We start from the raw sequence: 14,371 nt of genomic DNA, 5'->3' as shown, positions 1-14,371 counted from the left end.
CCATAGCCCTCTATTTTTCTAAGCTCCATGTACCTATCCAGGAGTCTCTTAAAAGACCCTATCGTTTCCGTCTCCACCACCGTTGGCGGCAGACCATTCCACGCACTCACCACTCTCTGTAAAAAACTTACCCCTGACGTCTCCTCTATATCTACTTCCAAGCACCTTAAAACTGTGCCCTCTCGTGTTAGCCATTTCAGCCCTGGGAAAAAGCCTCTGACTATCCACATGATCAATGCCTCTCATCATCTTATACACCTCTATCAGGTCACCTCTCATCCTCTGTCACTCCAAGTAGAAAAAGCCAAGTTCACTCAAACTATTCTCATAAGGCATGCTTCCCAACCCAGGCAATGTCCTTGTAAATCTCCTCTGCACCCTTTCTATGGTTTCCACATCCTTCCTGTAGTGAGGTGACCAGAACTGAGCACAGTACTCCGTGGGGTCTGACCAGGGTCCTATATAGCAGCAAAATTACCTCTCCTGTTTGCAGGGATGAATGGGCAAGGGAATCACGGAGAGGGCAATCCTTGCAGAAAGCTCGGTGGGGGGGGGGGGGGTGGTGGTAAAGATATGTTTGACAGTTGAATCCCTTTGGAGATGGCAGAAGTTGCAGAGGATGACACGTTGCATGCGGAGGTTCATGGGCTGGTGGGTAAGGACAAAGAGAATTCTATCACTGTTAAGGTTCTGGGAAGATGAAGTGAGGGTGGATGTCCAGGAAATGGAGGAGATGTGGATGAGGACAGCTTCAATGGTAGAGGAAGGGAAACCCCATTTTTTGAAGGAGGAGGGCATCTCTGATGTCCTGGAAAGAAAAGCCTCAATCTGTCTCCAGAGATGGAGGCAGAGAGCTTGAGAAAGGGGAGAGAGGTGCTCCCATTTGTAACGATGCCTTCGTTCCCCCTTGCCGGTTTTCTCAGAGGTCCATCTCCTACCTTACGTTAACGTGAGAACTTCCAAGTCAACATCAGCAGATAATCTTACACTTTTAAGCATGGTGATACATTGCCTTACAAATGTTGCCCAGTGCATTATTGCACAGAGTCTTTTGTAAATGTTTAACAGCTGCTACAATAGTGATGACACCAAATGAGTTGAAGCAAAGCTTCGAATATCTCTGAGCACACTTCCACAAAGTTCCCTCTTTAACCCTGTTACTATTGAAGGTGAGGGCGTGGATGCGGTGGGGAGCTACAGGTACCTGGGGGTGCACCTGGATGACAGACTTGAGTGCGGCACCGACACAGAGGCTGTGAACAAGAAGGGCCAGAGTTGCCTCTACTTCCTGAGGAAACTGAGGCCCTTTGGAGTATGTAGGTCTCTCCTGTTGTCGCCAGTACAATCTTCAATGCAAAGGTACGCTGGGGTAATGGCAGCAACCTGGGTGATGAAAGGATGACTCTGTTATTGGAGTCAAACTGGACACACTGAAGGCTGTGGTAGAACAAAGGACCCTACGGAAAATCCTGGAAATTCTGTATGATGTTTCAAGTCAAGTCACTTTTTATTGTCATTTCGACCATAACTGTTGGTACAGTACACAGTAAAAATGAGACAACTTTTTTCAGGACCATGGTGCTACCTGAACAATACAAAAACTACACTGAACTACGTAAACCAACACAAAAACTACACTAGACTACAGACCTGCCCAAGACTGCATAAAGTACACAGAACAGTGCAGGCATTACAATAAATAATAAACAGGACAATAGGCACAGCAGAGGGCAGTAGGTTGGTATGATGGCTTGGGGGAAAATCTGTTACATAAATAAACAGCTGGATGGCAGCGTCTGGGGATTCCATCCGTTTCTGTCCTCCCGCCGAGAATTTTGTTGCCACAGATGTAGTCCAATTTAATGCCCATTGGAGAGCAGAATGGAGGGGAGAGCCGGCTGGATAGGGCTTGCTTTTTTCCTGGCACGGACTCCTGCCCGCTCGCCTCGGTTCCGCATGCATGCTACCTTGGCTGAACAGAGAAGCACTTTCAGAAATAGACTAGGGCTACCGTGATGCTCTGAAGATCGGTCTTACCCTCGACCATTAGGTTCTATAATGAGACAACCTATAGTCAGGGAAGTGATGACCGCCTCCTGTTAGACTGTTTGTGGTAACTCATTTTTTATGCTTTCTACTTCTCTTCTAATATTTATATCTGTGCACTTGTAATGCTACTGTGACATTTTAATTTCCTTTGGGATCAATAAAGTACCTATCTATCTATCTTTCTCCTGGGAGAAATGAATGTATCAGACAATAAGCAATTTTATTCCGACACATTTACATTGCAATGTAGGGACGCTCTTAGTCTAATTAGAATCTCACACATGCTCCGATGACTGGGAATCACAACAAATCTAAAAGCTGTATTCCTGCAACAACTGCCAATGCAGTATTCCAAGCACTGGTTACTGTGATTGCTCATTACTCACCATCTCCCCCTGTAGGCAGAAGCTAAGCACAGCAACAGCTTGGCACAGAGCAAACTGCCGAAGAACAGCAGCTTTCGTTTGTCTTGGTAACTTGCTGCTACAAACTACACTCAGTTACTGTCAACTTAATTCTGGCGACTACAACCCTGACATAAAATAGAAACCTCGATTAATCGAAAAGGAAAATAAAGAGAGTCTTCTTTTCTCTGTGAGGTCAGAGCATGGAAAGTGCCACCAAAGGAAGTGATTAAGATAAGGAGGTAGGACAGATTTAAGAGTAACCTAAACAAGTGCACCAGAAAAAAAGTGAAAAGAGAGAGATGCTGAAAAGCTGCAGTTAGTTAAATGGAGTGAAAGGAAACATGTGAACTTCGGTGTAGAGTTGGACAATTCCATTGATGAGAGGCGATTATCTAAGCTAGTGTTGTTTTCTTTACATTAGAGGCTGTGAGGGAATATGTACTCAAAATTACGGGGGCCCATGACAAGGTGAACAGGAAGAATTTATTTCCCCTAGCAGAAGAGACCACTCAAAGGATTGGAAGTATCCCTACTGGCTGCATCACGGCTTGGTAGGAAAACACCAATGCCCTTGAATGGAAAAGCTTAAAAAAGGTAGTGGATACAGCCAAGTTCAACCCTCCCTACCACTGTCGCAGGAAAGCAGCATCCATCACCAAGGACACCCACCATCCAGGTCATGCTCTCTACTTACTTTTGCCATCAGGAAGAAGATACACATCGCCAGGTGCAGGAACAGTTATTACCCCTCAACCGTCAGATTCTTGAATCAGAGTGGATAACTTCATTCACCCCAACACTGAACTGATTCCACAACCTATCCTATGGGCTCGCTTTCATAGACTCTACAACTCAGGTTTTCAATATTTATTATTTTTGTTTCACTTTTTTTTGTACTTGTCCAATTTGTTGTCTCTTGCATATTGGTTGTTTGTCTATCTTTGTTGCGTGCAGTGTCTCATTAATTCTACTGTGTTCCTTTGTGAATGCCTGCAGGAAAATGACTCTCAGGATAGTATATGGTGATATATATGTACTTAGATAATAAATTTACTTTGAACTTTGAATGTTGATGAGCTTGCAATAATCTAAAACTCTGTAACATTATTTACTGAACCAATAATCCGCCTGTGTATAGAGTTCCAAAGTAATATTTTTTTTAAAAAACTACACAATCAAGCTCACTAGCTGACCCAATGTTGAAATTCATTGCTTCCAGTAGGAAGTGATAAATTTTCACTACAACATGCCAAATGGAGATGATGTATTCCAACTGGGAAATCCAGAAATTGTAGACTGGATTATTGAACTTCTGAGTTGATGTATTAAGCTTTCTTGGAAATGTTCATCATCTATTAGCATTTTCATCTATTTACTCTATTTGTACCAGTTCCAACTAAGGATTGAGCTTCTCATGTAGTCAGTGGTGAGCAGACAGCAACACACTTTCCTTCTTGGGGATATTTCAACCAGCCAATGCAATACATTTAACTGCCTCTCATGTAATCTATTTTGTTTTGTCCATAACATCACCAACCAAATGCATCCCCAAAAAAGGCTTCATAGGTTTTGAAAGGCGTATTTTTGAAAACACATTTCCAAACAAATCTGAATGATGAATCGTTGTGAATTACAGGTTCTCCTCAAGTTACAAACAGCTTACATACAGCCTGTATATGAGCGAGGACTTGGATGACTGACTGGTCGGACGGATTTGCCAATTGCTGTGAGGCTGCAGGCACCTTCTGTTGTGTGGGAGCTCGGTTCATTGCAATACTTGAATGGTTAAATTAGACACATTGGGTAACTGCATGTTGCCCTTGGCAGGTCTTTGGTGGCTGCTTTTCCAGCTTGCATGCCATTTGGCTTACGGACAGCTCTACAGATAGGAACCTTGTCGAAACCCTATAACAGACTATCAACCTGACGGATAATCTCAAATGAAAAACTGAAGCGTACAAAACATAAATGCTGGAAGAACACAGCAGGTTGAGTGGCATCTGTGGGGGAGAAGGAACTGTCGATGTTTTGAATTGACATCAACGATTGCAACAGGGATCAGATGAAGTGCAACAATTTAATTGATAACTATGGACACTCCAGCTTACAAAATAACACAAACTCATTAGTTACCAAAGACATTTCAATCTTTAAAAAAATATTATTTCAAAATCTCCTTGAGATTTTTTTTCTTTTCAAATCTTCTTCTTCTTATTATTATTATTGAAAAATAGTACAAGTACATCGAAGTAACAACACTTACAATGCCTCAAAAAAGAATAAATTATCTTAAGGATTGAAAATTTTTGTGAATAAAAGTAAAACCCTACTAAGCAAGAAAAGTGAGGGGGAAAAAAAGGAAACCCATTGGGGGTACAACCCCAGAGCCACGTGTCATACAAAAAGCTTCTAAAAATAAACATCAAACCCCCAACAAGAAAAAAAGATATATCAAAAAAAATTTACATTTAGTTCATGGAGGAAATCTATCAATTAACTGAAATGATAATAACCAGCAAATGAGCCCCATCTCTTCTCAAAATCAAACACAGGTTCAAAGGTTCGACTTCTAATTTTCTCCAAGCTAAGACACAGCATCACTTGAGAGAACCATTGTGACAAAGTAGGAGCTGATATACCCTTCCATTTCAACAAGATGGCCCTCCTAGCTGTCAATGTAACAAACGAGGGTGAGACGAGATTTTTCATTAAAACTAAGCAGGTCCTCTTTGCACGTTCATCTGAAATACTAGGGTTGGCACCCTGTATATAGCTGGGATAATCACTGCTGAAGCACGTCAGGAGACAATGGTTCAACATGCTGAGAATACTTCAATGGCCTCTACCCTGCTGAATTATCGAAACCAGGGGTTGCCAACCTGGAGTTCTGTGGATCCCTTGGTTAATGGTAAGGGTCCATGGCATAAAAATGGTTGGGAATCTCTGATCTAGATAGATAGATAGATACTTTATTCATCCCCATGGGGAAATTCTTATCTACTTATTTCCTTTCTGTTTCCAAACAGTCTTTTGAATTCAATCAACTTTGATTTGAAAGAAATCCATGTATCCAACGTCAAATGTGGCTCAGGTCAGGTGAAAGATAATGGGTTCAAATCTCTATTAAAGGATCAAACAAGAGTAGATGCCCCTGTGTAATAAAGAGAGAGGTGCCACCTTTCAAATAAAAAGTTAAATCTCATTCTTCAGGTGAATTGTCATTAAAAAAAAAAGAAGAAAAACAACATTGGGAGATTGGAGGGTGGTGGAAAGGTGGTCACCAATGGTACGCTCACAAGTATTTAATCATCAACATATCATGTAATTATATAATACTGATGTATGCAAACTGGATGAAGCCCTTCTCCAAAGGTTGAACTTGCTTCATTACATTCAACAGTGGAATTACAAAAAGTGCAAAATCCCTGCAGGTCTTTTTTTTGAAGAGGTCTCCACTGCACAACTCCAGCAGCCAAAATAAACCCATCAGTGAAATCTGAACTATAAAGTGGATGACCAAGGGAGTATACCTTTTGAAGAAAACCTTTCTTGAAAATGACTAAAAAGAACTCGACAACCCAGCTTTACAAAGGAACATTGGTAGATAAACTGCAGAGGCAAATTTGTGGCAGATCATTCACTTTGTCTGTTCAGAATATTTTTTAAAAAATTGTGAGAAGCAAGAAGTTATGAAAGAGCCAAAAAAAAGGTAGGAATATGTATTCAAACCACGTGGAAAATCATGGCAAGGTTTGAATATGTAGCCCATTAATAATTACATCAAATTGATGTAAGCTATTTAAAGGTACAGTTAATACCAGTAGAGCGGAATAGCTAGAGCAGCCAGTGTCCTGCAGCACCAGAGATCTAGGTTCAATCCTAACCTTGGATGCCTTCCGTATGAAGTTTGCTCATTTCCCATAGATAAGCTGCCGATCACGGCCGACGCACCCCCATCTGCCCAAAGTGACTGGTTTTAAGGCACCAGTAACCTGCCTTTGCCCCTTCTCCTGTCAGTAGAAACGGCTCCACCAGGCTTAATAGCTCAGCCACATGTGAAGGCCAGGAGCTGGACTTGGTTGTCAAAGGTTGTTTGATGGGTATGCCATTGGGAGCATTTAACAGGCAGTGGGAGCTCATCTTCATCGTCAACCCCGGCTATGACAAGCTTAAAGAACCTGTAGCTATGTTACAACAGAAGTAATTCTGAAAGCTGAATTAATGATCTGTAGATTCAAATTCAACATCTGCTATGGCAGTCAGAAAATGTAAATTCAGCCAATTAAATAAATCTGCAATTAAAAACTACTGTCAATAGTGGTAAAGTGAGAATTTGAACAAATTGCTAAGAAAGTCCATCTGGTACACATAGCATTTCCTTACGTAGTGCGGCATATTGTGTGTGACTCCAAACTGAGAGCTAAGTGGCTGACTGTCATACAATGTGACAATTGTCCACACCGAGCATCAACACCACTTACACAGCTCCTGTTTTTAATTCTCCCCCAACTAACCCAGATTCTACCACTCACCTACATATATATAGGTATCGCGTAGAGTGGCCAGTTATCCCGTAACTGGCACGGTGTTTAGGTAATGGAGGGATCTGGAGTAACAAGAAGAAGGCCTATGGTGCATGTCTCAAATAGCCTCTGACAATCAATTCCTGCTCCTGGTCTTCACATCTAAGCCCGGTGGCACTGTTTCTACTGACAGGTGAAGGGGTAAGAGCAGGTTACTGGCACCTTAAAGCCAGTCGCTTTGGGCAGATGGGGCTCATCAGCCATGGTTGGCAGCTCATCTAGGAGAAGGGAAACTCTGGTCTCGAACCTCTGCTGCCTTCATGGGGAAGGCTTTGGGAAGAAACCTCAGAGGAGAAATCCAGAGCTGGAGTCCCTAAGGAAAATCATTGAGCATTCTCTCTAGAGACAAGCAATAATCATGACAATCTAACAGAAAATTTAAGAAGGCCAATAGAATTTCAGTCTCCATCATAAATCAACTGGAATAAAGGAACAAGCGCCATCCAGAAATTAACAAAGCTCTGGTTAGATACATGTTTAAAGAGAGGAAGATCAGACTGACTTAGGAGGAGATACAGCAGATACAGTACCAGTGATAAAACAGACTAAATTATAAATAACTAAATTATAAATCCTTCATTTATACTCCCATGAATACAGAAGGTAACTATGTGACCTCATTAAAGAATTCAATGAGTAACCCAAAACAATTATTTAATAATTCAAAACCAGTCATCACCCAAAGAGAAATGGAGAGGGAAACTGTGTCAAGGATTCGTATTTGACTAGAGCCAAATGAAGAAACAATAACAAATTATCACAAATACTGTAGATTGCGGTTAATTGGGCCATCAGTTAATCAGGGCAGCTGCTATTTGGGACAACCCCTAAAGAACAAAAACTAATTGAGAACATTGCCAGGATTCTCTTTGTTTATTCGGGACACTATGCCGCTTAACTGGGCTAGGAGACTGTTGCCGAACAGTTTCTAACTAGTGTCTGATGCGTGCACTTGTGTGGCTGCTAGACACTACACCATGCTCAGAGCGAACAGTTTTTAAAGTAGCTTCAGTTGCGTGCATTTGTGTTCAAAAAGTAGTGATATTTGTCGCTGATAGTTGGTGAGAAATAAGCATCAGGACAATTCAGAACTGCTTTATTCACCGGGGTTTTAAGCATTCAGGCATGGAGACGCCTGAAACAGCTGGAAGTGAGGAGCTATGAAGAACTTGAAAGAATGGACAATCATCTTAAATGTTACAATGAAAATGAAGATTTGGAGGATGCAATCTTCAAAAGCATTGTATGAAGGCTTTTCATTATCTACACTAGATTTTGTTCATTTACAGACAACCAAAAGAATTTGACAGCAGACTCTGGATGAACTCTCCCATCAATAACTATTCAGAACTAATACACAGTTTTATAGTTCTGCAGTGTCCACTTTGTTCTAAATCTCCCTTAAGTACATAATCTGTTACTCAGTTTCTCTTTGTTTTATACCTTTTTAACTATTTCCCTGACACTTTGGCTAATTGGGCCAGCCACTTAATTGGGGCCGATGTGTCCCGATTAACTGGAATCCACAATATACCTTTGAGCTCAGACAGATCCAACAACCTGTCCAATACAAATACAAAACAAATACATGCCAGCATTTCTCAGCAGAATCTGCTTCTCCGCACCCCCCACCATTCTCAATCAAGCACAAGAACATCGTTTAAACAAAACGAGCTTTTTATGCGGAATAAAACCACTTTGATGCTTACAATAAGCCAGATGGCTTCTTCCTCATAAATGTCATCAAGGATATAAAGATAAAATGCAAAAATCATTCTTTAACAAATTTTATTATTTGCACAACATTTGGGAGTAGTTAATATTGTTATGATTAATTTATTTTTAAATGTCTATTATTAGGTACCAGAGAGAATGAAATTCTCATTGTTTCAGCTTCACAGCAACTACTTATGTTGAAACACTGACATAAAAATCTTACAATTAATGGATTCATAAAGAAGCTATAGGCATTAAATAGCCTCATGAGCAATGGTGTAAAATACAACAGGTCTCATTAACACTCCAATAATAACCTTCTTTCTAAGCAAATAAAAATTGTCAAAAGAATTACCAAACAGCAATAAAATCTCTCATTTTTTGGATCCACCATCTCAAGTATTCTTTCCAATAAATCTTTACCTTTAAAGCTACCAAGCACACTTCCATCATGTTAGAACCAATGACAGGTGGATGTGTTAAGAGATTGTATAACATCATAATACTGAATGCTACCTTGCAAATGACATAGCGGCAAATAATATTCCTGAAAGCAGCAATGAGTCATAATTCTGAATGATAAATCTGAAAAACAATGTGGAAGTCATGCTCACCACGCCTGGAAAGATCTTCTGCAGTTTTTCCACTGCAGCTAGAGCTTTGGGTTTCCCACCTTCAAGACAATCTTCAAACTCATACAAGGACTGGCGCACCGGGTTGGAGTAGGACACCTTTGCATTGTCAACAAAGGTAATCTGCCTTACTCCCCAGCTCTAAAAAAAGATTCAAGGACAAGTTATTTCATGAGCAATTTAAGATAATCGTTACATATTTCAGACCCACAGCCTTTGTTCCCTTGTGCAGGGTATCATTTTCAAGACAGCAAAGTCACTGCAGCATTGTTTAAATATGATTCTCTGTGAAGGAGAGGCTTGTTTGGTGATCAAATTGGTGCAAACTAATTGGATCACAAAGGCTTATTCTATAATTTAAAGTTGAATTGCTGAAAGTCCTCAACAGATTAGGCTGCATCAGTGTAAAGACAAACAGAACTAGCATTTTGAGTTGAAAATTCATCATTAAAAGCAGTTTGTCTTTCTAAAAATGCTGCCTGACCTGTTGAGTTTCCCCAATAGTTTCTGCCTTTGTTACTGATTCCCAGCATTTGAAAATTTGTTTTATATAATTTCAGCCTCATTCTGTTCTGTAATTCAATAACACTTTCAATTTTTACAAATAAGTAAGCTCAATGCAACAAAGTGGAAGATTTTTTTTAAAACACAGTGAAGTACTATGTGTAAAGCAAATTTAATAGTCACTTGCAAAAAGGAACTGAACGCATTTTACAAGGGAAAGTTTTTAGGAACTGGTAAGATAGCAGGGAAAGTGTTTAGAAGTGGGAGTAACTGCTTATAACTAAATAGTAGTGCTTTAAACTAAATAGTAGGTGAGTGGGTTTAATAGATTGTAAAAGTACAGATCAACTAAAAGGGAAGGAGAATGCATGCATCACTGACATGCCCCGAATAAAAAAAAGATAGAAAGTTTAGAAAAAGTTAAGAATTTAGCTTCAGAGAGCATTTGAGAAGAGGGGTGGTGAATACAGGACTGAAGGTATTATATATGAATATATGCAGTATATAAAACAAGGTAGAGGCGTTAGAAACTTGCAGATTTGATAATGTGGGTAACAGTCTTGGCTGAAGCAAGATCAGAGCTGAGAGCTAAACTTCCAAGGATACACATCCTATTGGAAAGGTAGGTGGGCAGAAGGGGTAATGATGGTAAAAAATAAAATCAAATCCTTAGCAAGAAATGACAGAGCATCAGAAGTTGTAGAATTCTTGTGGGTAGAGATAAGAAACTGCAAGGGTAAAAAGAATGGGCAGATGGAATACAATGTAGGGAAGTCAACAGCCATTGGTAGAGAGAATTCAGAAATCAGAGATGTAACGGGACTTGGAACACCTAGTGCAGTATTCCCTAAAGCTGAACTTAGGAGTGGGTCGTAAGGGAGGAAAATGCAATCTTAGCATTCACTTAGAGTGGAGTAGAACGTTAAAGCAAGGATGTATTGCCGAGGGTTTAAAAGACTACATTTGGAGTATTGTGAATAGTGTTGGGCTCTGTATCTAAGGAAGGATGCACTGGTATAGGAGAGGGTCTAGAGGAAGTTTACAGGGATGATCCAAGGATGAAAGGGTTAATGCATGAAGGGCATTTGATGTCCCTCACTCTGTACATTCTGGAGTTTAAAAGGCTGAGAGAAAGAATCTCACTGAATCCTATCGAACATTGAAAAGCCTGGGTATAGATGCTGTTTCTAGTTGTGGGAGAGTCTAGGAACAGAGGGTAGAGACTCAGAATTAAAGGACAGCTCTGCAGAACTGAGATGAGGAGGAATTCCTTTAGCCAGAGGAATTCTTAACCACATTAAAGTGAAGGTTGAAAGGTTTTTGATTAGAAAAGATGTCAAAGGCAAAAGGGAGAAGGCAAGACGATGGAACTGAGAGAGAAAAATAAATATGCCATGATCGAGTGGCAGAACAGACCCAATTGGCTGAATGGTTTGCTTTTACTACAACATGTATCTTATAGTCTTATGGACTTATGCACCTATTTTTAAAATGATTTTGTGAAGATTTTGATGATTAAAGGAGGTCTTTGATGTATAATCCTCCAAGAGGACCACAACCTCATTATAGATTTTGGAGGCTTTTGTGCTCAATAACCGGGAGAGCTATGTTGGCTGGGGTCAGGGCTTTATGCTTTGGCTCTTGGTAAGGTCACTCATTCTAAACAGGTCAACGGGCTGAGAACAGACTAAGAGTGATCCACCCATCCTCCAGGTTCAGGGGTTCAGCTCAGGGCCAACAACCCTGACTGACCAAAATAAATCATTACTGAAACAGCAATGAAGAATCCTTCTACATCTGAGTGTGACGGTATTCCTGAGACTCTGCCAAGGACTTGCATGACTGACAGTGGTGAAAACCGAGAGGAAGCTACCGACATGATGAAGGAAGCCCTGAACACCACCAGAGATGGAGGCCCTTCATTGCTGCCCTAAATGCCAGCGGTGTAATGGGCAATAATCAGTTAAAAATTGGTGCATGACTCAATTGGTGCTGGTAAAAACTAATAATTCAAACTTAATAGTAGAAGCTATTTTTAAGATGTACATTTAAGATAGTATTAGTGCTATGTTTATAAGCCATAAGCATAAAGTCAAAATTTATTGCTACAGAAACACAGTATGACAGTTCATGCCAGATAAATGCAAAACTAGGCACTTTAACTAATTTCCAGTTCATGAATTCCAATATTACCAGTCTTTTTTAACTACTTAGTCAGTGACAAATGTTATCCAACTGTAGTCTAACTTTACTGAACAACTACACAGAACTTAATAACTCATATATATTGCACAATAATGTTTGTTCGTGTGTGTTCTCATACAAGAGCAAAGGAAAACCAGGAGTGAGAATAGGGCATCAGGCCTTCAGCCTCAACGTTCAATATCATCCTGGCTGATCTATGCTGGCCTCAGCCCCACCTTTGTGCCATCTCTTCATATCCCTCTATTCCTCCATCGATCAAATATTTTCCCACATTCGCTTGAAGTACTTACAATGATCCAGATTCAACTACCTGCTTGAGACAAGTTATTTGATGATTTGAAAAGAAGTCATCAAAAAAAGAAGACCCTATTTTAGCAGATTGGGGCAGCACAGTAGCATAGTGGTTAGCATAATGCTTTACAGTACCAGCAACCTGGGTTCAATTGCCGCTGCTGTCTGTAAAGAGTTTGTACGTTCTCCTCGAGACTGTGTGGGTTTCCTCCCACATCCCAAAGAGTAGAGTACCTGATAGAAGTATCTGATCACTGTAAATTGTCCTGTGATGAGGCTGGGGTTAAATCGCAGGGTGGTGTGGGGGGAGGGATTGTTGGACGGTACAGCTCAAAGGGCCGGAAAGTCGTATTCCATGGTATGCCTCATTAAATAAGTATCAGGAGTTGATGATTCAGGAATAGCTTCTTCCCCTCTGCCATCACATTTGTGAATGGACATTACACCCGTGAACACTACCTCACTAATTTTACTTTCTTGCTTTTTTGCGCTACTTATTCTTACTAGCTAGCCTAATTTCAACTTATAATTGTAATGGATAGTTGACAAAATAAATCTTTCAAAGACAAAAAGTAATTACAGAAGGTAGTGGAGGCAGGTGTTGTTATGATATTTAAAAGGCATTGGCAGGTACTTGGATAAGAAAGGTTTAAAGGGAAACAGATCTAATGTGTGCAAAAGGACCTAACATTGACAGGCATTGGGATTAGCATGGACAAATTGAGCTGAAAGGGGCCAATTTCTTCACTGTTCACTTTTATGATTCTATCACAACCAGTTATAAAACACTCCTTACCATGAGTGTCCGTGCCACGTTGCAGCCCAGCGTCCCAGCTCCCAGTAGTAAGCACCGAGTATTCACAACACTCTCCAAGTCAAGAGATGGGACCAGGCGCCAACGCATCAATTTAAGATTGAGATCAACAGATGACTCAGCCAGCCTTCAGCAGGAGAAAAACAATTACATATCTGCTGAAATCCTTGAAACATTGCAACATAGAGCTTACTTAATGCTGTCCTGCTTAATTAACCTTCCAAAAAAGCTACAAAGGTTGGAAATCTGAAAGAGGAACAAAAGTGCTGGAGATGCACAGACTGACAGAGGAGAGAACTTGAGGAAATGGTATGGGACAGCGATCTCAAACAAGTATTCATCACTCTCTTCATCATATTCCAACTATCTGGAGATGCAGAAAATGGGGGGGGGGGGAGAAAAGCAAGAGTAAACACAAATAAAATTGGAATGAGATGCAGAATAAGCAGTTATTGGATTCTGAAGTGAAAGCAAATGCTAGAAAAATCCAATAATCTATTAGTACCTTTAAGAGAGAAAAACTAGGATAATGTGTCTTGTTGAGTACCGTAGTGACCAAAGCAAACCAAAAGAGTTGCTGCTGCCAGTGACTCTAAGGATTTCTTCTGCTTGCACAACACGCCCTCACTCCAATAATTACTGCTCCGGTATGTATTTCGATCCTTTATTAGCAATTAGCAAACATACAATCTTGAAGCAATGAAACTTAAAGCATACCCAAGTGCAAACTAAGCATAACTGAGCGGTCAGCAAAAGATACGACCTCTGCCGGCCCCCAGCAACTACAAACTGCAAAGAACCAAGCACCAAGACGTAACTTATTCCGTTCACTTTTACCACACCACCCACTCATGTGACTAGTTACCTTAATAAACGTTGCAACATACAACAGACTACACCCCCCCACCCCACAGACTACAATGCAGATAGAGAACAGATGTATGGCTCCTACAAGTACTTTGTAACTGTAATAAATATTAACTAAAATAAATCTCCCTGCATGATCAATCCAGTTCTGATGCAAACAGGAAAGGTTTGTTACTTGAAATGATTGAATTCAGTATGGAGTGTGCCTAGGTGGAATGTGAGCAGCTTTTAATTGAGTTTACATTACAAATATAGAGCAATCCTTTACATATCAGGGTAACTAAGTGAAAACCAGGAATTGGA

The 14,371-nt window shown here is 40.4% G+C and overlaps 1 protein-coding gene across 1 annotated transcript in view; it reads right to left on the bottom strand.

The window, feature by feature from the left end:
* atg7 (ATG7 autophagy related 7 homolog (S. cerevisiae)) overlaps positions 1-14,371 on the bottom strand; it is a 178,819-nt gene that overhangs the window by 133,487 nt on the left and 30,961 nt on the right. The window contains exons 8-9 of the mRNA XM_073072952.1: positions 13,184-13,328; positions 9,370-9,528 (exon numbers count right to left, since the gene is read on the bottom strand). Coding sequence (XP_072929053.1) covers positions 9,370-9,528; positions 13,184-13,328 — 304 coding nt within the window. The remainder of the gene's footprint in view (positions 1-9,369; positions 9,529-13,183; positions 13,329-14,371) is intronic.

Source organism: Hemitrygon akajei, chromosome 19, assembly GCF_048418815.1.
Source record: "Hemitrygon akajei chromosome 19, sHemAka1.3, whole genome shotgun sequence".
NCBI lineage: Eukaryota > Metazoa > Chordata > Chondrichthyes > Myliobatiformes > Dasyatidae > Hemitrygon > Hemitrygon akajei.
Note: the sequence above shows the minus strand (reverse complement) of the source record. Positions and strands in the feature narration are given on the sequence as shown.